This window comes from Antechinus flavipes, chromosome 4, assembly GCF_016432865.1.
Source record: "Antechinus flavipes isolate AdamAnt ecotype Samford, QLD, Australia chromosome 4, AdamAnt_v2, whole genome shotgun sequence".
NCBI lineage: Eukaryota > Metazoa > Chordata > Mammalia > Dasyuromorphia > Dasyuridae > Antechinus > Antechinus flavipes.
The window spans coordinates 206,575,581-206,598,716 of NC_067401.1; the positions used below are offsets into that span (position 1 = coordinate 206,575,581).

The 23,136-nt window shown below is 46.0% G+C and overlaps 1 protein-coding gene across 1 annotated transcript; it reads left to right on the forward strand.

Moving 5' to 3' along the window:
* Positions 1–1,122: 1,122 nt before the first annotated feature.
* VEGFA (vascular endothelial growth factor A) lies at positions 1,123–22,797 on the forward strand (the record flags this gene model as incomplete). The annotated part of the gene is made up of 8 exons (XM_051996689.1): positions 1,123–1,896; positions 5,904–5,955; positions 10,750–10,946; positions 12,323–12,399; positions 12,983–13,015; positions 16,226–16,297; positions 18,135–18,266; positions 20,610–22,797. Coding segments are annotated over 8 exons (1,359 nt in total), but the record flags the coding sequence as incomplete, so codon positions are not given.
* Positions 22,798–23,136: the final 339 nt, after the last annotated feature.

The window sequence follows — 23,136 nt, forward strand, 5'->3', positions numbered from 1 at the left end:
TCACTTTACTAGGGGGTGGGGGGAAGTGGGGTGCATAGGAAAAAGGTCAGGGGTCACCTCAAGGTTCCCATTAATTATGGCTATGGCTCTACGCTCTAGAAGATTTCCAGTAAAGGGAGGGGAAGGAGGTCTGACTGCCCCTGGCCCTACATAACCCTAAATATCTCCCCTCCCTCTGCCTTCTCCCCCTCCCCCAATTGAAAGACAGAGAGAGAAAGGGAGAGAGAAACAGAGAGACAGAGACAGAGAGACAGAGAGACAGAGACTGAATTTCTTGGGGGAGAAGGTAATTCTCAGTTTTGATTATGGAGGGGGGGGAGAAAAGTACCCACTTTAACTGCAACAGGTTTCTCTGGGGAAGGGGAGAGGGTGGGGAATGATCGGAGCCCTAACTTTCATGTCTCCCCCACCTGTAGAGAAGTCCTCTATTGAAAATGGGGTGTCTAGATACATTACTATAACATTAAGGGTAATATAGAAGGTGTGGGGAGACCCCCCAACCCCTTAGCAATAGCAGGAAACGAACTGGGGAATAGGTTGGTAAGGGACTGGGGAGGAGGGGTTCCTAGACATAGAGGAATAAGCGAAATAGCTTTTTTTTTTTTTTTTTTTTTTTTTAATTCCACTTTAGCTTGAGGTTGGAGAAGGGATGGCTGGAGAGGAGGCGGAGAAGGTATGGGGGGAGGGGGAGGACAAGGGCGGAGCTAAATTTTTTTACGCCTTTGAGGGGCGAAGAGTGGGGGCTGGAAAGGGAGGCGGTCCTCAAGGCCAGTTAAATTGACCGAGAGGCGGAGAAACTGGGCCGAGCAGAGCCGGGTAGAGGCAGCGAAGAGAAAGGGAAGGACGAGCGACATATTCCCCTTTCTGCACATTGCGCTTGACTATTGGGGCTGCTCTCGTTTTCTTGTTTTTTTTTTTTTTTTCTTTTTTTCACCGTCTTCTCTTTTCTCAATTTATTTTTCGATTCCTTCCTTCCTCACTACAATCGGGAGGACTTTTTTTTTTTCCTGGGGGGATTCCCCCCTTCTCCCTTAAATCACTCTTTGGATTTTGGAAACCGGCCGAGGGCAGAGAGAAAGAGCAAAGAGTAAGAGGGAAAGAGAGGAAAATAAGTGATCTTGGATTTTTTTTAGGGAACTGACTGCAGAAAAGAGTACTGAGTCTTCTCCCCCTTCCAGGTCTGAGACCCGGGGACGCAGCGGCTCTGGGACTGACACTTCTCCCGCACTACCGCCAGCCAAGCACCGACAAGAGGGGGGACCCTTCTTGCACGCACACTTTCTTTTCTCCCCGGCTTCTGACGGCGGCAGGCTCGGCTGCAAGGTAGCTGGAGCAATACCCGGGTCAGCGGCTAGAGACGGGGTGGAGGGGGCAAGGGTACGAGACTATGCACTGAAACTTTTTGTCCAACTTTTGGGCTGTTCTCGCTCCGAAGGAGCTGTGGTCCGCGCCGGGAGCGCCGAGCCTTGCCCAGCGGAGAGCAGTGCTCGCTCGGGCCCGGATCATCATCAGCAGCGGCGGCAGCTGCGGCGGCGACAAGAGGAGGAAGAAAAAGAAGAAAACGAAGAAAAGGTGTGGGGGCCGCGGGAACGGCAGAGGCTCGGTTCTAGAGAGCCGGGCTCATGGACGGGTGAAGCCTTAGAGAACACCGTGAGCGCCCAGCCCGCTAGCGCGCCCCAGGCCCTGGCCCGGGCCTTGGCCCCGGGGGAAAAAGGAGACAGCGAAGAAGGCGCCGGGGGGACAAGGCCACCGACGCCGCCACCGCCGAAGAGCGAGAGAGGAAGAAGAAGGAGTGAGAGCCTCACCGGCCGCGACCGGGCCTCCGAAACCATGAACTTTATGCTCACTTGGGTACATTGGTGCTTAGCCCTGCTGCTCTATCTCCATCATGCTAAGGTAAGCGAGTTGGTGTTGGCAAGGGGTGCTTGGTAATGGTGTGGTGGCGGCGGCGGCTAGTGCCCGGCAATCTGGCAGGGGGTAAGGGGTGGTGGGGGTGGTGGAGGCACAGTGCGGGGTGGTGGAGGCACAGTGCATAGTGCCTGGTGGTGAAGCATGGAAGAAAGCTGGGGGAACGGGGGACGTTGAGCTCCTTTTCCTAACCTTGGGAGTGGGGAGGGTAAGATCCGTGCCCAATTCGTATTGGTGGGCACCGGGCATTAGAGAGTATTCCCTCCCCCACCTTTACCCCCGAAGTGTGGAGCGGGCTGGGGAGGGGACGCGCTCTAGGTGGGAGAGCATCTGGTTAGGGTCTCGCCGCCCACGCGGGCCCTGCCCACCCACCGGAGCCACACGCACGTAGGATCCCGGCCGAAGGGAGGGGAGGAGGAGGGAATCCGAGGGGCTGGGCTAGTGCTTCGGCGGTTTAAGTTTGCTCCTTGTCGCCGGGTCCCTCAGCAAACAGACAGGGCCATGGGGGCGCTGGAAGCTATGCCCCCTGGTGTATGTGGTGGGGGAGAGATGGGAGGTGGTCACGGATCTTAGACTGGGGAGGAAAGCAGTCTGAGAGCACGCTAAAAAGACAGAGCTCCGGAGGTTCAGGTCATGTCACTTTCTCTTCCAACCTTCCCCCTCAACCCAAATGAGTTTGGAGAAAAGTTTGTGGGTGGGGGAGCTTCTGGTACCCCCAGGAGTGCAGCTTGTAAAGCCTCCATTACCCCCGCCTCTCTCAGGTCTCCTTCCCAGTCCCCTCCCTCCCCCTCCTCGGCGCCGGGGGCGCGCTGCGCGAAGCCGATTACATCAGCCCTGGGACTGGCCGGGCCGCGTGTTCCCCTAGAGCAGCCTGGGCCAGAGCTCGGGGTCCCTAGATTGGGAGAGACCTCCCCATTCCCCAGAAAACACACGGATACAAATTCCTCACCAGATCTCCCCCCCTCCTCCCGGGAAAGGTGACCCCTTAACTAGCCAGCCGAGCGCGGTGGGTAGCACCCCCTCTCCCCACCAGCGCCCCCCCTCCCGGACTCCTTTTTAGTCCGAGAGAAATTCGAGTACACCCCTTTTACCAACTTCCTAGCACTGAGAGGCCCCCCCTTCCCTTTTTTGAACCAGAAGTCTCCAACTGCTTTCTGATCTCATCACTAATCCCCCCCCTCTCCAGTCTTGTATTGCTTTTAATCGAGGAGGGAGCATAGCCCGCCCCCCATTCGCACTTTATAGAGTAGTGCGACCCCCCATTTTTCTCCCCCTCCCCCCTTCTTTCCTTCCCGCCCGCGGGGCCTGGGAAAGGGACGGTCACTGCCAGTGGACCCGGCCTGGGAGAGCCCGCCCAGGGCGGCGCTTGGTCTCGACTCCGCCCTTGTAGTGACCTGGTGACAGCCCGCCTCCTGTCCCCTCCCCCCACAGCCCTATGTGTAGCCGGACGGGGGCTTTCTGATCGTAGGGGTGCAGAAGGGCATAGAAAGGCGTTTTATATGCCGAGGTTTGGCTCTCTCAGCGGCACTCTGTCCTCCCTGCACCTCCCACTTTGTTGAAAATGTTTCCAAAATGCTGTGACATTTGAGTTTCGGGGGTATCTGGGCAAGGAGAGTTCGGCTCTTGCTTCTTCGGCATACTTGCCCTTGCTGCTCTCTCAAGATCTGGCGCTGGCATGGTAATAACCCGGGCTCCGGGCTGCTTGCGACTATTTCCCAGTCCTCCTTCCTTATAGCCTCCATATGGTGATTAGGGGAAAGAAACTGGAAGGAATGAAGCTGGAGCTGGAACCCTTCCCCTCCCCCAGGCGCTGTGAAATATGCTCTTTACTACCCTAGTGTGTCCAGAAAGGTGTCAGTCTCTGGGTTTGAATACTAGGTCCAGACTACCCTGGAAGTCACTGCTATGAAGTTTGGGCAGGCATTGTTGCCAGTCCTAGGGACATTTATTTGAATACTTGCTTGGGTACTGCCAGATTTTAATACTTGTCCCCCTGACCACCCCTATTCCTCAGAAATCTCATTCCCCACTTTCTCTGGAATTAGCAACAAAGACTACTCCTCCTCTTCAAACCTCCCCCCCACCCCCCAAAGTTGAGTGGAATTCACTTGTATTGCTATGAGCTCTTAAGATCTGGCACAGTCACCCCTCCCCCAATCCCCCAAGCTGTAGGCCTCTAGACTAGGACTAGGGAAGAGTTGTCTAGCTATAGTTATGACCTTCATAGGCCCCCAGAGAAGGGCACCAGCCTCCCAGCCCCTCCCCCTGGGCACCACCCCCTCTCTGTGACTGTAGTGGTGCTGGTGGGGAAGTCTCCCTTTGCCCCCTAGCCTTAGGGACTTGGGAGATGAGAATGAGGTTGCTGGGGCTTAGTAGGACACTGAGAGGATCTTAATATTAGGGAGCCATGGGAGTTAATCGGCAAAAGGGAAGCAAGAGAGTATCTTGAGGGCTAGGTTATGGGGGGACATAGGGTGAAAAAGACTTCTTGGTGCTAGGGAAAGTCAAAATTCAGAGCCAGAAAAGATCTTGGATGTATCAAATTCAAACCCTTTTTTTTTTTCAGTTGAGGGGATCAAATCACTGTGGGGAAAGGGGGAAACCTTGATAAAGTTGGGGATATACATCTGGGCCTTTCTTCTTAGAGAAGAGATATCTGCTTTGAGCATGAGAGAATTGAAGGAATCTGTGTGTGTTTGGGGATTTTATGCTGGAGGAAAAGCCTAGGGGACAGAGAGGACTGGGGTGTAGAACTCTATGGATTGGAGGAAACCCCACCTGCTGCTCATTTGGCCCCAAAGGGTCTCAAGGTCCTTGGGAAAGATAATTTAGGAGGGACCTGGTACCCCTTCCCTAATCTCTCAATATGGGGATTGGGCCAGAAAGGGGGCATCCATTTTGTCAGTGTCCTGGCTCTTGTCTGTTGACCTTCACAGTCAGTGGGGAGGGGCTGACTGCCAGGAGTTGGGGGTTGGGGGAGACTCAGTGTCCAGCGTTCTGGAAGATAAGTAGCCTCCTTGGGGCTCAGGGTACAATAGGATCTGGGAGAGCTTGGAGAGGGGAGTAACAGGTAAAACCTGGGAGCCCCCAATTCCATGGGAGAGAAGAAATCAGGAAATAGGGAAAGGTTTTGGAAGAAAACTTGGAAATAAATCCTGATTTGGATTTAGGGAGTGGAGTGGGAAACAACAGTTTGGAAGTTTTGGGCCTTGTAACCATATTATTAAGATTCCCCTTTAGTTTAAAGTAGGTTTCCCCCTCTTTTCTCCAAATTAGTCAACCCCTTACTTCTTTCCCCTGGGGTCAAGTTAAGCATTTCTGGGGAGAGGGCAGAAATGAGTTTTGGTCTGGGAGGGTGTCTTACAGCCGTCTTCCATTTTCTCTCCTCTCCCAACCTCCCCGCCTGACACTACTTTACCCCTGGCATTTGTCATGTCAACTAGATAAGGTCACCGGTGCTGTTTTTCTTGCTGGATCCTTTCCTTCCTGCCCAGATTCAATCGTGTTTTTCCCCCCTTTAATTTTAGTCAATGCCTTTGGACCAGAGTCTGTGTGTTGAAGAGGGCTAGGTTGGAGGATTGATTAAGTGTAAAGATTGGGTTTTTTTGAGAGTGATAGTTAGAAATGAAGAAGTAGTAGAAGTGAGGAAGTGGGTTGAAGAAAGGCCTGGAGAGTGGACAGAAAGAATCTCTTTTTTCCTGACTACCTAGCTAGTTAGCTTTTCTTAGTTCTATCATTAGGGGGAAACCAATGGTTCTCTCCTCTGATGAGATGCTGTGGCTGGAGGAGGTCCACTTGAACACACCTTTCCCTGACGCAGAACCTCAAATGTATTTGTGAGGATAAGAGTTATGACCAGTGCAGTCCATAACTCTGTCTTGTATGGGAACACCAGAGGGAGAGTCTAAGTCTGGTTTAACTTATGTAAACCCCATTTTGTGAACCCCTCCCCCCTTATCCCATACCTCTATGTTAATTCTCTGATTTATTTACAGTGGTCACAGGCAGCACCCACCCCAGAAGAAGGGGAACGAAAATCGAATGAAGGTGAGTCTTTTTCATATCATGTGCTCTAAATTCCTTTCATATCTGGAGTGGACATTAGATGGGAAAGGGGAACCCTGACTTCTTACTCCCCTTGACTTCCCCTGCCTCTGGTTCAGGTCCTCCTGGGGATGAAGCAGAAGAAAAGAGTAGGATTAATGAGGGCAGACACTTTATTTAAGCTACTGGTTTTCTATGGGGTCCAGTCTCTTTCTTGGCTGAGCAAAATCTTTTTAGGCACAGGTAGTAAGTGAACCTCTTGTCCTTCTTTCACCCTTTAGAAATTAGAATTTTTAGAGAGGACAATGGACAGGCAGGGGTTCCAGGCTGAAAGTGATTTATTTAGTCCCAGAGTCCTCTATGCAGTGAGAGGGTTGGAAGTTCTTCTCCTATATTCCTCCCTCCTTCTCCCTCCACCCTCCCCCCAAATACCAAGGAATAGGGATGTTATTGGGGTAAACTTCCTTTTAGTGCCAGCAGAGGGCTGTAGCTATAAAGCTGACTCTACCCCTTTCCCCCTCCTAAACCTTGACTGTCTTTTGTTTGATAGGATCCCCATTCCCTGGGTATTCCCTGATTCTTCCTCTAACCCTTGTACCCCTACTCTGCTTTCCTTTGGTATTTCAATGGCAGACATCCCCTTCACTTTCTCTCATCATTTTGCATCTATATATCAAGGCACAAATCTATATGCTAAAAATTAGTGATTTTCTAAAGGACCCTTCCAGGCTGTTTCCTCAATCTCCTTGGGAATGGAATCTCTGATTAGCTCCACCTTCTCCCATTATTTTGTTTGTCTTCTCTATCAGCTGGAAAAGGTTTCCTAACTTTTGTCCCACTCACAACCAAACAGGATGCTCTTAAGAGATTCACTTTCTCCACCCACCCCCCTTTTCAAAAACCTCCCTCCCCTCCCGAGTCCTCCCCCTCACCTCCCCAGCCTTTCCTAGTGGTCTTCATGACTTGGGAGAAACAAGACAAATGGTCTTTGTTTATTGGAGAAAAGATTGTGATAAATAAGGAAAACCTAGGATATTTGAAGCCAGTGAGCATGTGTGCTTGGGTGAGTGTGAATATATTTGTGCTTGTGTGTGTGCTTGAGTGTTAAGGGAGTTATTTATTTGAAGTCAGTGGCAGGAAGGGATTGGAATGGGTGCTAAGAGAATATTCTGACCTGTTCTAGATGGCAGACTTTCTTCCTTTGCCCTGGAGGGCCTAGAAATCCTTTTCCTTTTGGTGGAGTCTCCATTGGCTTGTAAAGGTCTATGATCTCTCCAGATTATAAGACAACCCTTAAAAAAAAAAAAAAAAAAACTACCTCTCTCTCCTTCCCCCTTTCCCACCTTGAGGAGAAGGGACAACCCAGGATGATGCGATCTGTCAAAACAGATAGAGATCCAGCTACCTCTTCCTTTATCCCACTCCCAAACCCTTTAGAGCAAGAACCAGAAATTTCCATGATCAATTATCTTTCTCAATGCTTCATTTTAAGAAATTATGTCCTTTAAGAACATTTTTTCCTAGCCATCCCCCAGGGATGCAGAGAACATTCCTGCACAGAGAGGGCTGACAACTAGCCTGTGGCTTAATATTAGCATTGGGTGCTTGGGTAAGAACCCAGATTTTGAGTTCCAGCTAATTGTCCCCATCCTCCCTCTACCTGTATGAACTTGGCAGGATGAAGTAGTAGTGGTCGGGTCTATCATCTCTTTCTGGCTCTCCACCATATTTTAAATAATGTGTATATATTATGAGAAGCAATTTAACATAGCATATGGAAAACTGAGAAAGTTGAAATCAGTAAGTGCTGAGTTCATGTACTGCCTGTGCCACATACTGACTGGGTGATTTCCTCAAGTCACTTAAACTCAGTGCCTCAAACAGGCTTTTAAGATTGAAAGTGGGGCAGTTTAGGTAGTGAAGTAGGTAGAACACTGGCTTTGCAATCAGGAGGACCTGAGTTCAGTGCCAGGCTTAGGTATTCACCCATTCATACAAAGTCACTTAACCAGTGAATCCAGGGTGCTTGAATCTAGAGTTGTGTACATCACACCATGATTGGCAGAACAGGTAGGGTTCCTAGGAGTAAGAGTTTGGAACCATGTGGATTTGACTTGTTGGGTTACAAATTTAAAATTAGAAAGGACCTTAGGGGACATTTAGCCCCTTCATTTCACATATTAAGAGACTGAGGCCCAGAGAAGCTAAGTTAATACCAGTGCCTAGCACAGAGTAGATGCTTAATAAACACTGATCAATCGACTGATTATTGTTTGAATTGCCCAAGATTACGCAGGGAAGTAAGGAGTGAAACTGAGATTTGAATTGAGGGCTCTGAATCCAGCCCTTCTGGCACTGGATCAAGCTGCTTCCTTTATTGAATTGTTCCTCCTTGGCTTCTGTTGATACTTTTTCCCTGAGCGTGTTTTGCTGTCACTGAGTGCCCTGTCCCCTTGACCCTGAGTTACCCTTTTATGCTTACCGCACCCCAGGCTCTGTGCCCCGTTACCTAGCTCAGGGAACCTTTGTTGCCCCTTGTCACCTGCTCAGTTCCTCCAGAAATGCTTAGCAGCAGGAGGAGAAGCACGGCTGTTTTTTTTTTTTTTTTCCATGATGCAAGCAGTTTGCTCTTATCAGGCAGGGTTATTGGTCTCTCACCTGGCACGCTTAGCCGTGCCCAGTGGCTGCTGACACTCAGGGCTGCCCAGCTGAGGCCTCCTTGTTTTTTTTTTTTTTCTTAGCTTCTCCCTTTCCCTAGGAAGGTGTCTCCGAGGCACAGGCCTAGAGTGTGGAAGGCCAGCTCCTTGCCCTGTGGCTGTGCTCCCCAGAGACCTCCTTACCTTCTGGCATTGCTTCTTCCCTGGTGTTAATAATGTCTTGAGAAACCCTAGAGGTCCACAACAGGGATGAAAGTGGAAAGCCTAAATATGTGAAAATTGGCTTTTCCTTCTCTTTATCAGGCTAATCATGTGAAATAGTCCTCTCTCTGGATTTCATCTCCCACACCTGTCACCCTCCCCCTCCCTAATACACATTTCTTTCCCCTGCTAGAGATCCAGGCTGGGGAAGGGCAGCAGTTTATAGGCTGAGGGTATGGGGCAGAGTGAACCGGAGATGAATTTTATAAGGATTAACTCTTAATAGAGAGAGTGACTTTGCCCCCCCCCCCCACCCCAGAAAGAAGGGAGAGGTTGGGACACTACTGAAATATGTGGGATTTCTAAGGCTTTCCCTGAGAAGACACTGTCCCTTTTCTCTCCCTTTGCCCATATTCCTTCATCTATATCTCACTTCCAGACTTTCTTCTTCATCTTTCTCCAGACTATCATGGGTGGCAGAAGGTATCTTAGGAACTAACAATGCTGGGGTTGGCCAGAAGAATGAGGGGTAGAATTCAGGCCAGAGTTCTGAAGAGGGTTGGGGTAGGGGGATAGGGGAATGTGCTTAGAAATTGATGTTCATGCTGGAAAATTACTTGGGGATCCTTGAGTCCATTTTACTAGATGAGAAAGCTGAAGTTTTGGGAGGTAACATGAACAGCGGTCATAGGAATTCTGAACTTTTTTTTTTTTTAATATCATGAACTGCTTAGGCAGTGCACCTCTTTGTAGGATTTTTTAAATGCATAAAATAAAATGCATATGATTATAAAGAAAAACAATTATATTAAACTACATTTATCAAAATAATTTAAAAAATCCAATCACCAAATTCATGAGCACTTAGTGGCTCAGTGAATAGAGTGTTGGTCCTGGAATCAGGAAGACCTGAGTTCAAATGCAGACTCATATCTTTTATGTGACACCTATAAATCTTTGTTTGCCTCAGTTTCTTCATCTGTAAAAAACGAGCATAAAGCATCTATCTTACACGATTGTTGTGAGGATCAAATGAGATGATGTTAGTAACGATAGTCCCTGACACATGATGGGTATGTACTATATAAGTAGGTACCATATGTTATTTATGCTTTAGCCCTGCTCTTTCATTTTTTACTGATGAGGCTACTGAAGCTAGAAAGAGAACAGTCTTATCCAGTGTCAGCTAATTTGTGATAGAGGCAGGATTTGAAAACAAATCTTTTGACTTTAGATTCAGTACTCTTTTCATAGGGTAGCTAGGTGGTGCAGGAGATAGTGCTGGACTTAGATTCAGGAAGTCTCCTCTTACTGAGTTGAACACCATCCTCAAACACTTATTATCTGTGTAACCCTCTAGCTTCAGACACTTACTGGCTGGATGACCCTGGTCAAGTCACTTCACCCTGTTGGCCTCCGTTTATTCATTTGTAAAATAAACTGGAGAAGGAAATGGCAAACTACTCCAGTATCTTTGCCAAGAGAACCCCAAATGGGGTCATGATGATTACGACATGATTGAAAACAATTGAACAAAAAACACATATAATAATATATAGATGGATAGGTAGATATATCTATGTGATATAGTTCTGTGATAGATATGATATAGATATATGATATATGACATGAATATCTATATCTATATGTATATATGTGTGTTTATATCTATCTATCTACATATGTATTGAAAAATTTGGTAACTCTTGGAGAGAGTAATTTATTTACTCATAAATAGAGAACTCCAATGGGATCATGAAGAGTTGGATACAACTGAAAAATGACTGAAAACAAAAAAAATTCTTTTCCCCTTCCTTATTGAAGGCTATGAAGCACAGGGGCCAAAATCCCTCTTACATCAGAATACTGGCTGGGGTTTTGCTGGGGTCTTTTAGTTTACCCATTCATTCATACTTATAAGTTGACTCTTTTCCTTCAGTGGTGAAGTTTCTGGATGTCTATCAACGCAGCTACTGCCGGGCAATCGAGACCCTGGTGGACATCTTCCAAGAATATCCAGATGAGGTGGAATTCATTTTCAAGCCGTCTTGTGTACCTCTGATGAGGTGTGCTGGTTGTTGCAACGATGAGGGGCTAGAGTGTGTCCCCATTGAAGTGCACAACGTCACTATGCAGGTGAGAAAAGCAGCCTTGGGTGATTACCCATGGGGGAGAAGCTTTCTCCCAGGGTAAAAGAGTTCAGACATTTATTTTAAATTGAACTTATTTTATTTTAAAGTTTTTGTTAGAATTTATACCTTTTTAAGGGATATATTTTTTTTTTTTTGGCAACAAGTCGGTTTGAGGTCTGAGATTTCTTTCTCAGGAGAATAAAATAGACAATTCTCTTTATGTCGTGTTTTCCTGAAATGTGAATGTTTGGAGAAAGGGGCATGGACCTCTCTGCAGGAAAAGAAGCCTCTCTTTTGGGGTATCCTTTTACCTGTTTTTCTGTTGTAGTAGAACCCTACACCCTAAATCCTTGATCCTATTCTATCTTTTCCCCATCCTGGTCCCTTGCTCCTTATTGCTGGAGTCATTCAGTGGCAGGAGCCACAGTGTCTGTTTCTCCTCTCCCCACCCCCTTCTTCCCAGAAGTACTTCCTTACTGTCCTTGGGACTCTGATCAGAAGTTGTGGGACAGCTCTGGCTGGCCAGGACTGGAAGGATCACCAGGAACATGAGGCTTGGGGAGTTTAAAAAAATTAATTCTATGATGCAATCATTTCCTTAGAAAATCCTTATTTTTTCCTAGAACTCCCTCTCTTCTGCATCAAGATATATAAAACCCCTGCCCAAGTCCTTGGCTTTGCCCGTCCCTACCATCCTCTCCTCCCCCTTCCTGTTTTGACTCCTCCTTTTTGCCCTGAAGATCCTGCCCTTGGTACTCCTTCCCAGTTCTGCACCTAAGGGAAATGGCAACACTGCCCTCTGAGGCACAAACTTTAAGAGACCAGGCATTTAATTCCTTGGTTCTCAGGACCTTGAAAATATTGAACTCTTGTCTCCTTCTTCTTCCCTGTTGTCCCCATTTCTTTTCCTTAGAATCTAGGAATGTGAGGGATTTGTTCTTCTTAGGCCAGTGTTTATGGGAGAAATTAAATTATTCCCTCAAATGGGGTTTGAACAGGGTGAAAAGAAGAACCAGATTATTTGAATTTTGTAGGTACTAGAAATCTGGTTGTGGGTATGGACTTGGAGTGGGGAGAATGGGGGGGAATAAGGAAGGGGCTGGAAATGGTGCCAACCCAGGACCCTAATTCCCAGCTCGGCCAACCCGAAACAGCCACATCAGCTCCCTGAGATTATTGGGGTTGGGAGGTGGGGGGGGAGCGGGGCTCTGTGGCTTTGTCCTATTGACAGCCATTATCCCCCCCTCCCTCTTACCTCCTTCATTCCCTGGGGACTTAATCCCTGGAGACCCCGGGGTGTTGAGTGGCAAGAGACAGGGGGGTGTCGGGCGAGTGGCTGGCTGGGTCACTAACTACTGTGTTCTCCTCCTGCCCTCCCAGATCATGAGGATTAAGCCCCACCAGGGCCAGCATATTGGGGAGATGAGCTTCTTACAGCACAGTAAATGTGGATGCAGGTAAGGGGAGATTTGTGGATAAAGGTGCTTTTGGGGAAGAGAAGGGAAGCTTTAGGCCTAGGAGTCAGTAAGAGAGAAGGGGTGTCAGAGAGAAATGTGTTCAGTGGGTAGACAGAAGAAGGCTGAAGCACAAATGAGAAAGTACTAGAAATCAGAGACACAGAAAGAGAGGGGTGGAGTGGGTAGAGAGAAGATGGAGACTTTCTATTAAGGGCCTCCCAATGGGGCTGGGGGTACACTGTATTATAGGTCAAGGAAATGAATGGAGGGGCATATATTTATATGTGTATACTTTTGTCTCTTCCTGTATATAAACTCCTTGAAGTCAGGAGCGGGTTTTTTTTTTTTTTGTTTTGTTTTGTTTTGTTTTGTTTTGTTTTCTTAGTGCCCAAGCTGATTGAGAGGTTGACTAGAAGGCAGGAACATGGAAGAGGAGGTTAAGTTGAGTAAAGATGAGAAGAGGAAAAGGAGTATAAATTCTTGGGCACTCCCCAGTACAAAGGCGGGAGGGAGAATGTTCAGGGTGGGAAGAAACCAGTTCTCTTACTTTCCCCCTCTGTTCTTTTCATTTTCTCATTTTTAGACAAAAGAAAGTTGTCAAAGGAAAACCAGAGAAGTAAGTGGACATAACTTTTGATCATTTTTCTCCCTTCTCGGCTGGTTGTCTTAATGGTTTTTTTTTTTCCCTGCCCCTTTAGTTGGTCTGTTGGTTCATTATTCAGAGTTATTCAGACCTCATTAAGTCTAGGTATAAGTGTGGAGAGCTGATCAGTGGGTGGAGGAAGGTTTGAAAGTAGAGTGGAAGGCACCCTCTTTTTTGTGTGGTCTAGATAGTTCCCTATCTGCCTTGCTAGGTGGAAAACCCACTTGGCTCCTTCCAGAATTAATTATTAATGAATTAATTATTATTATCCATTCAGGTCCTGAAATTTGGCTGGAGCATTACTAGGAGATCCTGAACCAAAGTATTTGTCCTTGCTGGGAAGAGCTGTTAGCCCCTGGGCCTTCTTATATCTTACATATGGCCTTGCTTGGTGTTGTATTTTTCTGACACCCTGTTTGCTCCCTAGCCTGACCCTCAGGTGGAGGTGTCAATCCCTAGAATACTTGATACCCTGCCACAGGATCAGGGTGCAGGCAGGGGGTTGGAGCTGTCAGGAAAACAGGTGGTGGTGGGTGTGTGATATATTTCCATTTGTTAACTTGTGACTCAGTTTTGAAGACTGTACTTGGAGGGGAAACAGGTTCCTCTGGGGTTTCTACCTTGTCATTGCCCTTGGATGGTTTTGAGGTCAAATTAAGAATCTGACACTCTTCTGGATTAGATAGTAGATTTTTGCTAGCTTGGTTTAATAGATTCAGTATTTGACCTGATTAGTTTCCTCAGTTTTAAAGGGTTCTATAATCTGGGAATGGGATGGTGTTAAGGGTGAAAGGCTGACTTTAAGGGCATAGTAATATTAGACAGAAACTGATCAGTATAAGGTGATGGTTAGTAGGCCACGCATTGGAAACTAAACCTCTGAAGCCTGGGTCAGGCTGCTGAGAACCTAAAAAAGAAGATGGAGATGGAGAGAGAAGATAGTTTCTTCCCTTTTTCTATTCCTCCCCCTACCCATTGCCCTGGGGGTACCTGGTCTTAGGGATGGGCAAGATTCAACCTCCTTCTCTCTCCCCTCCAAGACCATCATGTTCTCCTAGTGTTGGAGCAGTTTTAGTGGTATTTTAGTGGTGATGGGACAGAGGGGCTAGTATGTTGGAAGTGTTCTGTGGAGAGACTCTGGATGAATGAGTCTGGTTTCCCAGGACTCTCCCTTCCTTCTAATGCTTATTACTTCTCCCGGTGCACCCTAGGAAAATAATGGAGGCCCCCCTTCCTTTCTCCTCCCCCTTTCCCTTCTTTTTTGGCAAAACTCCTTGAGCTGTATCCACTTCCCCCAACTGGGACAGTGTGAGGAATGATGGTTTCCTTTTGGTGGGGGTGAATAAGGCCACAGCCCACCACTTCTCCCACTTCCTCATTCCCTATGAGTCCCAGCCCCCTATTCCCCACCTCAGTCTGTTCCCAGGATATCAGCCTTGCCTGCAGCTAGAGAGGGGTAGCTTGGAAAAAAATTTTGTGAGAAGGCAAACAGGCTCTGACAGGGCCTGGGGAAGATACCCTGCCAAGTTACGCCCCAGCCTCTCCCCTCCCACACCCCCTTCAATCCCCCCTCCCCCTCATACCCACAAGCCCGCTTTCCCTCAGGCTCTGGGGGGTGGGAGGGTAACTTCTTCCTGGGAGTGGACAGTTATTATTGCCCAGGATGGCCCTACACATTATGGAGTGGAGTTCCACATTGTGACTGCTCAGATCATTCTTCCAACACATATATCAAAAACCATACTTGCTCCCCAGTCAATGCCTTGGGCTCTTCAACCCATCCCCCTTTATGATGATTCCTAATGTTGCTAAGTGGAAAGTCAGGAGTGTGAGTCAGGGCTGTTGGCCCAACCCCCTCAAAGTTCATATAATGTTCTTAACATGGAAATGATTTTGGAGGCCCCCCGGGACCTTGAGTTGCTATCCATTTTTCTCCTTGTTGCTTTGCATCATTTCTGGGAGAACCCTTAAGGGCATCTCAACCATAGCCTGGAATTCTGGAGCCTTTGTTCAGCACTGGCTCCCTGCCCTCTCCTCACGTTTATATGTGGCTGGGGCTGAAGGAAGCACCCCAATTTGATAGAGGTGGGGCATTTCTCCACTATTTCTCCCAGGGTGTCTGTCTTCAAAGTTCTGAAATATTTTAAATGGTTAAAATTATTTCTCACTTTCAAGACTCACAATGTGTTTTTCTCCTAACAACCTTGTGAAGGAGAGGTAATCCAAGTATTGTCACCCCAATTAAAAAGATGAAGAAACTGAGTCTTGGTGAAGTGATTAATGGGACTTGCATCTTCTGATTCTCATTTCGGTCTATTCTACTAGATCATGTTGTTCTAGGCTTCAAGAGCCATGACTGGTACTGTGGTGATAATAATAATGATATTATCATATAATTATAAATTTATTTATTAATATTTAAACAAAAATGCATAGACCATTTATTATACTTGTAACATTGTGATATTATAATAATAAAAAATACAATACAACAAACAATGTTGTTACAGTTTCCTCCTCTGGAAAATGGGGATATAGCACCTCCCAGGTTGTAAAGAGCAAATGAGATATTTGTAAAGCACTTTGTAAACTTTAAAAAGCTACATGAATGTCAGTTATTTTATTATTATTATATATAACAATAATATTAGTAAAATTCCCCTTCACACATCAGGAAAATGAGATACATAGTTATCAGAATTAGGATTTGAATACAACAAGGCCAATATCCTTTCTACTCCTATCACTTATAGGGATGGCGTAAGTTGCCAAAGTATAGTAATGCCTTAGAAATAAATATGGCCCCTATGCCTTCTGCCCACAATCCCACTGTCCTTGGATTTTTTGCCCTTGACAGAGGTGGTGATATGAATGGAGAGAGTTATGAGGGTAATGGCAAATTTATCACCCCTCTACATCTTTTCAAAGTCAGCAAAATAATGATAAAGGGATTTATTTGTGGTGCACATCCTCCCCCTCTCCCCCAAGACCATCTTCCCTTTAGCCTGCTTCCTTCTCCTCTTGTTCTCCTCCCTAGGGAGAGAAGCCATTGGGATGTTGGGCTTAGGAGGGGATGTGTTTCCCCTTGCCCCGACCCTTTCTGCTTCTTTCCTTTTCTTCCTGCCCCTCCTTGGATCCCACCTGTTCTCTGTCTGTCTCTGTCTCTGTTTTTTTATTTTCCAGAAAATCAAATCGAGGAAAGGGGAAGGGGCAAAAGCGCAAGCGAAAGAAATCCCGGTATAAATCCTGGATCGTGTACGTTGGTGCCCGGCGCTGTTCAATACCCCTTCCCCTTAATCCCCTCTCCCTACAATCAGACCCTCTCTTTGTAGCACCCATTGACACCCCTACCTATCTTTTCCCTTCCTTCCCATCCCTAGTGTCTCCATTTTTTTCCACTTGACTAATTGGCACCAGTGGGGTCAAAGTGGTGGTGGCCGTCTGTTTAGGCCCTGGGTTCTTGAGGACTAGGGTGGGGGTGCTATGGCTTGGCTGGGCACAGACTTTCTCACCCACTGGGCACTGGTGGCGGGTCTCTGTTGGCATGGGCACTGGGAAGTGGTGCCTGTCCAGTCTAGCTCTTGGCTTATGCATTTATTTGAAAGTCAAATTGGGGTGGTCTTAGATAAGGATGGGTAGGGGAACATTTGAAGAGGATTTGGGAAAGGAATATGTATACATAAGTGAATGACATTGCGACGATGCAGAAGGTGGAATGGGCTGGGATTGGGGGGCGGGGTGAGGAGAATTTCTGAAGAATATTATGGTTGCCATCTTTTCCCCACCTACTCCATGGCAAGATGAGGATGGAGAGGAATTCTTGCTAAAGCAGGAAAAAGTTTTCTGGTTCCATCTTTTCCTCATTCAACTTAGGCCACAGTCATTAACATAGACCCTATCTCCTTGAAGAAACCTTTGTTTTGTTGTATCTTTAAGGGAGCAATGAAATGTGTGCCTAGGATAAAAGTGTATTCTGGCTTCCCTTTACTCAGGAAAGAAAGAGGGAACAGCAGGGCCTTGAGGCCCTGGATGCTCCTGGGATTGTACATGGCTAGTTCTGGGGAGGGTATAGTGACCTGCTTCCCATCTCCCTTCATGATACAGATTGGCAAGAGGTCTAGGGCCCATATGATTCTTGTCTCGGGGCATTAGAAATGATGATCCTAGTAGCATTGATTCTTTTCTTTGGGGAAGCTGAGAATTGGTGGGAAGGGACTTTGCAAATGAGATTCCCAAATTCTTTTGCTTCCCAATGGAGTTTCTTGGGTTAGTCTGTCTTCTAGGATCATAGGATTATAGATTTAGAGTTGGAAAGGATCATCTTGCCCAACCTCTTCATTCTTCAGAAGAGGAAGACAAAAAAATTAAATGATTTGCCTGGGGTCCTATAGCTAGTAAGTGTCTTAGACAGGGTTTGAATCCCATTCTTCTACAATATCTCTATAGAGCTGGAGGCATTCTTGAATCCACAGCGTGTCCTACCCCAACATCCCCAAATGGGTAGGGTAGTACCTAATTACAGGTCTTTTTCTGGTCCATTTAAAGCAGGAATAGACCTTAGAGGCCATCAAGTCCAATAACCTCATCTTGTAAAGGAGGAAACAGGCCTGGAGAGGCCAGTGATTTATCCAAGTTCACACAAGTAGTGAGCTGCAAAATGGGACTTGAACTCAGTTCTTCTGACTCCAAGTCCTATGTTCTTTGCCATATACCATGCCAAAGGAGGAAACCCCACCTCCATTTCTGGGAGTCCTGAGACCTGCCTTTGCTCAAGCACGCTGTGTCTTTGCTTCTTTTGTCCCATCAGACCAGCCTCCTCTTTCTGGACTCCTCTCCTAGCTAACTCTCTGCCCCATTTGGCTCCTCCATGCAGGCCTCTCCAAAGCTGCCTCTTTGCCTCTTTCTGCTGTAGCTCTCTGATATTGGGAATGGGGAGTGGGGTCCGGTCATGGCACGGCCGGGAGAGGGCATTGAAGGGAGGTGGGAGCCCATGATGGCAATGTGTTAGGGGTGGGGGTATATTGCACGGGGATGGTTTTTTTCCCTCTGCTGAAGCTCTAGCTTAGATCTCTTTCCTTTTGCCTTTTTGCAGTCCCTGTGAGCCTTGCTCAGAGCGGAGAAAGCATTTGTTTGTACAAGATCCACAGACGTGTAAATGCTCCTGCAAAAACACAGACTCGAGGTGCAAGGCGAGGCAGCTTGAGTTAAACGAACGAACTTGCAGGTTGGTTTCCCGAACAGAAAGAGTCAGAGAGAGAGAGCGAGAAAGAGAGAGAGCGAGAGAGAGAGAGAGAAAGAGAGAGAGAGAGAGAGAGAGAGAGAAAGAGAGAGAGAGATAGACACACATACACAGAGAAACAGACTGCTCGCTTGGCTTTTAGCTCCCTGCTCTATGACTGCTACTTTCTCCTGCTCTCAGGATCCCCCCTGTGGAGGGTGGAGTGTCGGGGTTCTGTCCTGGCCAGGTGCCACGGAAGCTGCCCCCATTGGCAGGGTGCACAGACTGGCGTGGCTCCATGTGGTGGTGTTGCCGTGGAGGGTAACGCCCTGTGATGTGCTGTGTTGTCTGGTCCAGGTGGTTGTTATTAATAATGTGTGTTTATGTTGCTTTGTCATCTCTCATTGTTTTTTACCAGCCTTGTCTTATTGGACTCTTATAACATCTTCCCAAATTCTTCAGGGAGGCAGAGAAGATATTTTTCTCCTCCATTTGACACATGAGCAAACTTGAGTTCAAGAAAATGGAAGAGAGCCAGGATTTGAACCCATATCTCCTTACTCTTTGTTTCCTGTTCTTTATACCATACAGTGCTGTTGGAATAAATTGGGTGGCTCCTGTCTGCTGCATATCTCCTACATCCATATTTCCTGTATGCTGCAGCAAGTAAGGGTTTCATGGTGGAGGAAGTTAACAGAAACCCTAAGTTGATCTCCTCTCCAACTTGGTTTTTCCCACTTGTTATTACTTAAAAAAACAAAAACAAAAAACCTAGAAACATTTTCTGCCTGGGCTGCCTTTTTTTTTGCTTACATAAACCTAGCTTCCCTGGGCATGTGACTGCCTAGGGGTTGGGTATGCTGAAGACCCAATATGGATCTTGACATATTGGTGTGAGGGATCCATTTGTCCCATGAAGTGATCTGGATTCTAGAGTGTGTGTTAGGGGGAGGAGTAAGGGAAAGCTGAAGCATATTCTAATCTTCCCTCCCTGGGATTCTGTGAAGATACAATCAAGTAGAGTAGATGTAACTGTTTGCTTCTAGTGGTAAAAGAATTTGGTATAAGTGGAAGTGGGAAGGGAACATGTAGATGGGAGCATCTGAGGCTACTGGGCACCTGGATTGGACTGAGAAAGCAAATTCTCAGTCTAATATCATCTCAGACATCACAGGCCCATCCTAATCTGACTACTTCCACTCTCTGACCCTATTCCATTAGTCTATCAGATATGATCTTAGTCTCCCTTAATAGTGGCTTTGCGAGGATGTTGTGGAGGGTGGATAGGTCTTTTTTAGGATCAAGAGGATGGAAGAGAAGACTTGAGAGTTCTCTTCATTTGAAAGCATTCTATAGTAGAATTCCTTCCTCATCTGTTTCCCTCTTCCTTTGCCCTCTCCCCTAAATCCAAAGATTTAGGCCTCCAATTGGAGGCAAGAGGATGCCAGACATTAGTCTGCACATATTCTTCATAGAGGTGTTTGTTTGCCAACTACACTTCATTAGTTCTGCTCTGATATAACTCATAGACTGAAGTGGAGGAAGAGGGGTATTCTTAGTAATGCTTAGCTTCTTCATGTCACCTACCCTACCAGAAATTAGGTGTGTTAGGGGCTGGTTCTTGTCTGACTTTTGAGGACCATCCATATCTTCATCTTAATTTTTACTCCTCAGTATAGTCCCTCTACTCCTACCATTATGCAAAAGACAATATTCCCACTACCAAACTTTTGCATAGTTTGTACCTGAGGCCTGAAATGCCCTTCCTTTTGTGTACCTTTAAAACATGTAGCTCATGGCTCACACCCCTGAGTTGTCCTTGTCTGTTTGATTCCAAACAACTCTGATCACTGCTTTGATTTGTCTTGTCGAGAATTTATTACTAACAAATAATAATAGTAAAAGCTGATATTTTTATAACACTTTAAGGTTTATAAGGTGCTTGACACAAATAATTTAAATTAATTGGTCTTTGTTCGTTGGTACCTGCTAGTATGTCACTTTGTAAATGTGAGTCATGTCTGTTTCATCTCAGTCAGAGTGATTGCTCCCTGAAGTCAGGAGCATCAGAATGGGGAAAGCCTTAAGAATGAGGACTGTCTCCTCTATCAGACTTGGGACTCCCCGAGCACAGGAACTATATTTTCCTCATCAGCCTCAAGGGAAACTTGAGGGCAAGGATGTATCTTCCCCCTTCAGAGGTGGGGTGGGACTCAATTAGAAGCTCCCAAAGGTTTCAGGACACATTTGCCTAGTCTTCATTTGCCAAATGTGTATGGGAAGATGGAGAGTAGAATGCTTGGGCACAGTTAGTACCATTTATAACCTTTCTGGTCTTTGTCCTTGCAGATGTGACAAGCCAAGGCGGTGAGGCCCCTCGGCATTTCTAGAACCAGACCTCTCAGACCTGGAAAAGACAGAATCAGAACAATTAAAAGAAATCACAAGCCGCCACCACCACCGCCACCACCGTCGCCAACACTGACAACCCAATGATGATGAAACTAACACTAATCCAAAAGAAACCTTAAATGAAGGATGAAGAGAGGCGCATAGCACTTTGAGTCCGGAAGGTGTGACTCCGGCAGAAGCATTCCCGGGCAAGAGACCGAGCAGGGGTCCCTCTTCCAGTTGGATTGCAATTCTGTTTTTCATGCTGCTAAATCATGGAGCCAGGAAGATTAGAGGGTTTTATTTCTGGGATTCCTATAGACACACCCACACGCGTACATGCATTCATATATATATATACATATATATAAAAATAAATATATATATTTTATATGTGCATATAAAATATATATATTCTTTTTTAATAATTAACATTGCTAATGTTATTGGTGTCTTCACTGGATGTATTTGACTGCTGTGGACTTGAGTGGGGAAAAAATATCCCCATACAGAATCCAGCTGGGGAAAGATGGGAGCAGCGATATTGGCGTGGCCACCTTCTTTTGGGGGAGGCCAGAGCTATCTATCTGTGCCTTCCACTCTGTCCCTCCCTGGCCTGCCTTGTCCTGCTGGCCCCAGGAAGAATGACTGAAGGAGAGGTCCAGCACCTGGAGATTGAATTTGCCTGGCTCTGGGTTTTGAGGGCATGTTGACATACTCAGCTGTGCTCCTTCCCCCCCCCCCCCATATTTTACTCTATTGGATTGTACGTTGGACCTGCCCCCTAGGTTGTTGGGGTTTTTTTTGTTTTGTTTTGTTTTGTTTTTGTCAAGAAAGGGGAGAGGACGGGGAGATGAGAGACAGGAAAGAGGAAGCAGCATGGTTAGGAGGAATGGGGACCACAGAATGCTACAGTGATGGGGTGCTCTCCAAACTCCCCTGATGATAAGACATCCTATCCCTTGGTTCTAAATTGCCTGGGTGTCCTTCACAACACAACGGAACATTTCTGGAGAGGGATATTACAATGATATGGAGATGGGGTGGTGCATTTTTTGTGATAATACATCCTTCTTCCCCCATGTAGTCCCTCTTCCCAAACCTTTTCCCAAGGAGGAGAAGCTATTCCCTTCTGTCTTCCTCTTGCTCAATGAGGCAGGCTTTAGAAGGCAGAGATAAACCCTCAAGACTACTAAACCACTAGGAAGCTTCCCCCAGGGTGTCCAAGGTGGGCTTGTCTAAAGACAGGCAGGCACAAAGGGTAAAGGGCGAATGGGTGGCTGGGTGGCTGGGTGGCTGCGGGTGTGGGAATGCTTCCCTGACCCTGGACCCTGACCTTGCCTCCTACTCCATGGTGGGGGGAGACAGAGCAGGATCCATATGCCTGATATGTAGGCAGAGAAAAGAAAAAAAGTGTTTTATATTACTTATTTAATATCCCTTTTTAATTAGAAATTAAAACAGTTAATTTAATTAAAAGAGTAGGGTTTTTTTCAGTATTCTTGGTTAATATTTAATTTCAACTATTTATAAATATACCTCTTTCTCTTTTTCTCTCTTACTTTTTCTTTTCTATTTGTATTTTTTTTTTGGGGGGGAATAAAGTTCATGTTTCCAGTATCTGCTCACCTCGATTGGGGGGGACCATTGGCGATGGTCAGTAGCATATTTCGAACAGATATTTAATTTTTCTAACACTTGCCCCTCCCCATTTTCCCTGCTCCCCAACACATTCCTGTTGAAATAAGGTTTCAATATACATCTACATACTATATATATATTTGGCTACTTGTGTTTGTATATATATATATATATATATATATGTTTATGTATATATGTGATTTGATGAAATAGACTTCGCCACTCTGTTTTTATAAAAAAAAAATAGAAAATTCTACATACTAAATTTCTCTCTTTTTTAATTTTAATATTTGTTATCATTTATTTATTGGTGCTACTGTTTATCCGTAATAATTGTGGGGAAAAAAGATATTAACATCACATCTTTGTCTCTAGTGCAGTTTCTTGAGATATTCCGTAGTACATATTTATTTTTAAACGACGACAACAACAACAAAATACAGCTATATCTTAAAAAAAAAAAAAGAAGCTTTTTGTATTAAAAAATTTAATTCTGATCTCAAAAGTTCCTCCCGTTTCTACTTCTGGTTTACATTTAATTCCCTTTATTTCCTTCCCTTATATCCCTTTACCTCCTATTAGGAATCTGGGATTTCTATTCTTTTTTTTTTTTTTTTTTTTGATGGGTAGAGAGCAGAGTCATGTGACCCTAGTTTCTGGGAAGACCTCATTGTAGTGGGCCGAGTTGCGGGCTTGAGTCACTGGATCTCCGGAAACCTCTCTGGGTATAAAAGAATCAAGTAAACTTATCTGATTGGGGGGTGGAGGTGGGAGATGTGTAGGGAGGACATTTTTTAAATTGGATCTTGGAGAAATTCTAGGACTGGTTGATTTGCCTTCAGGG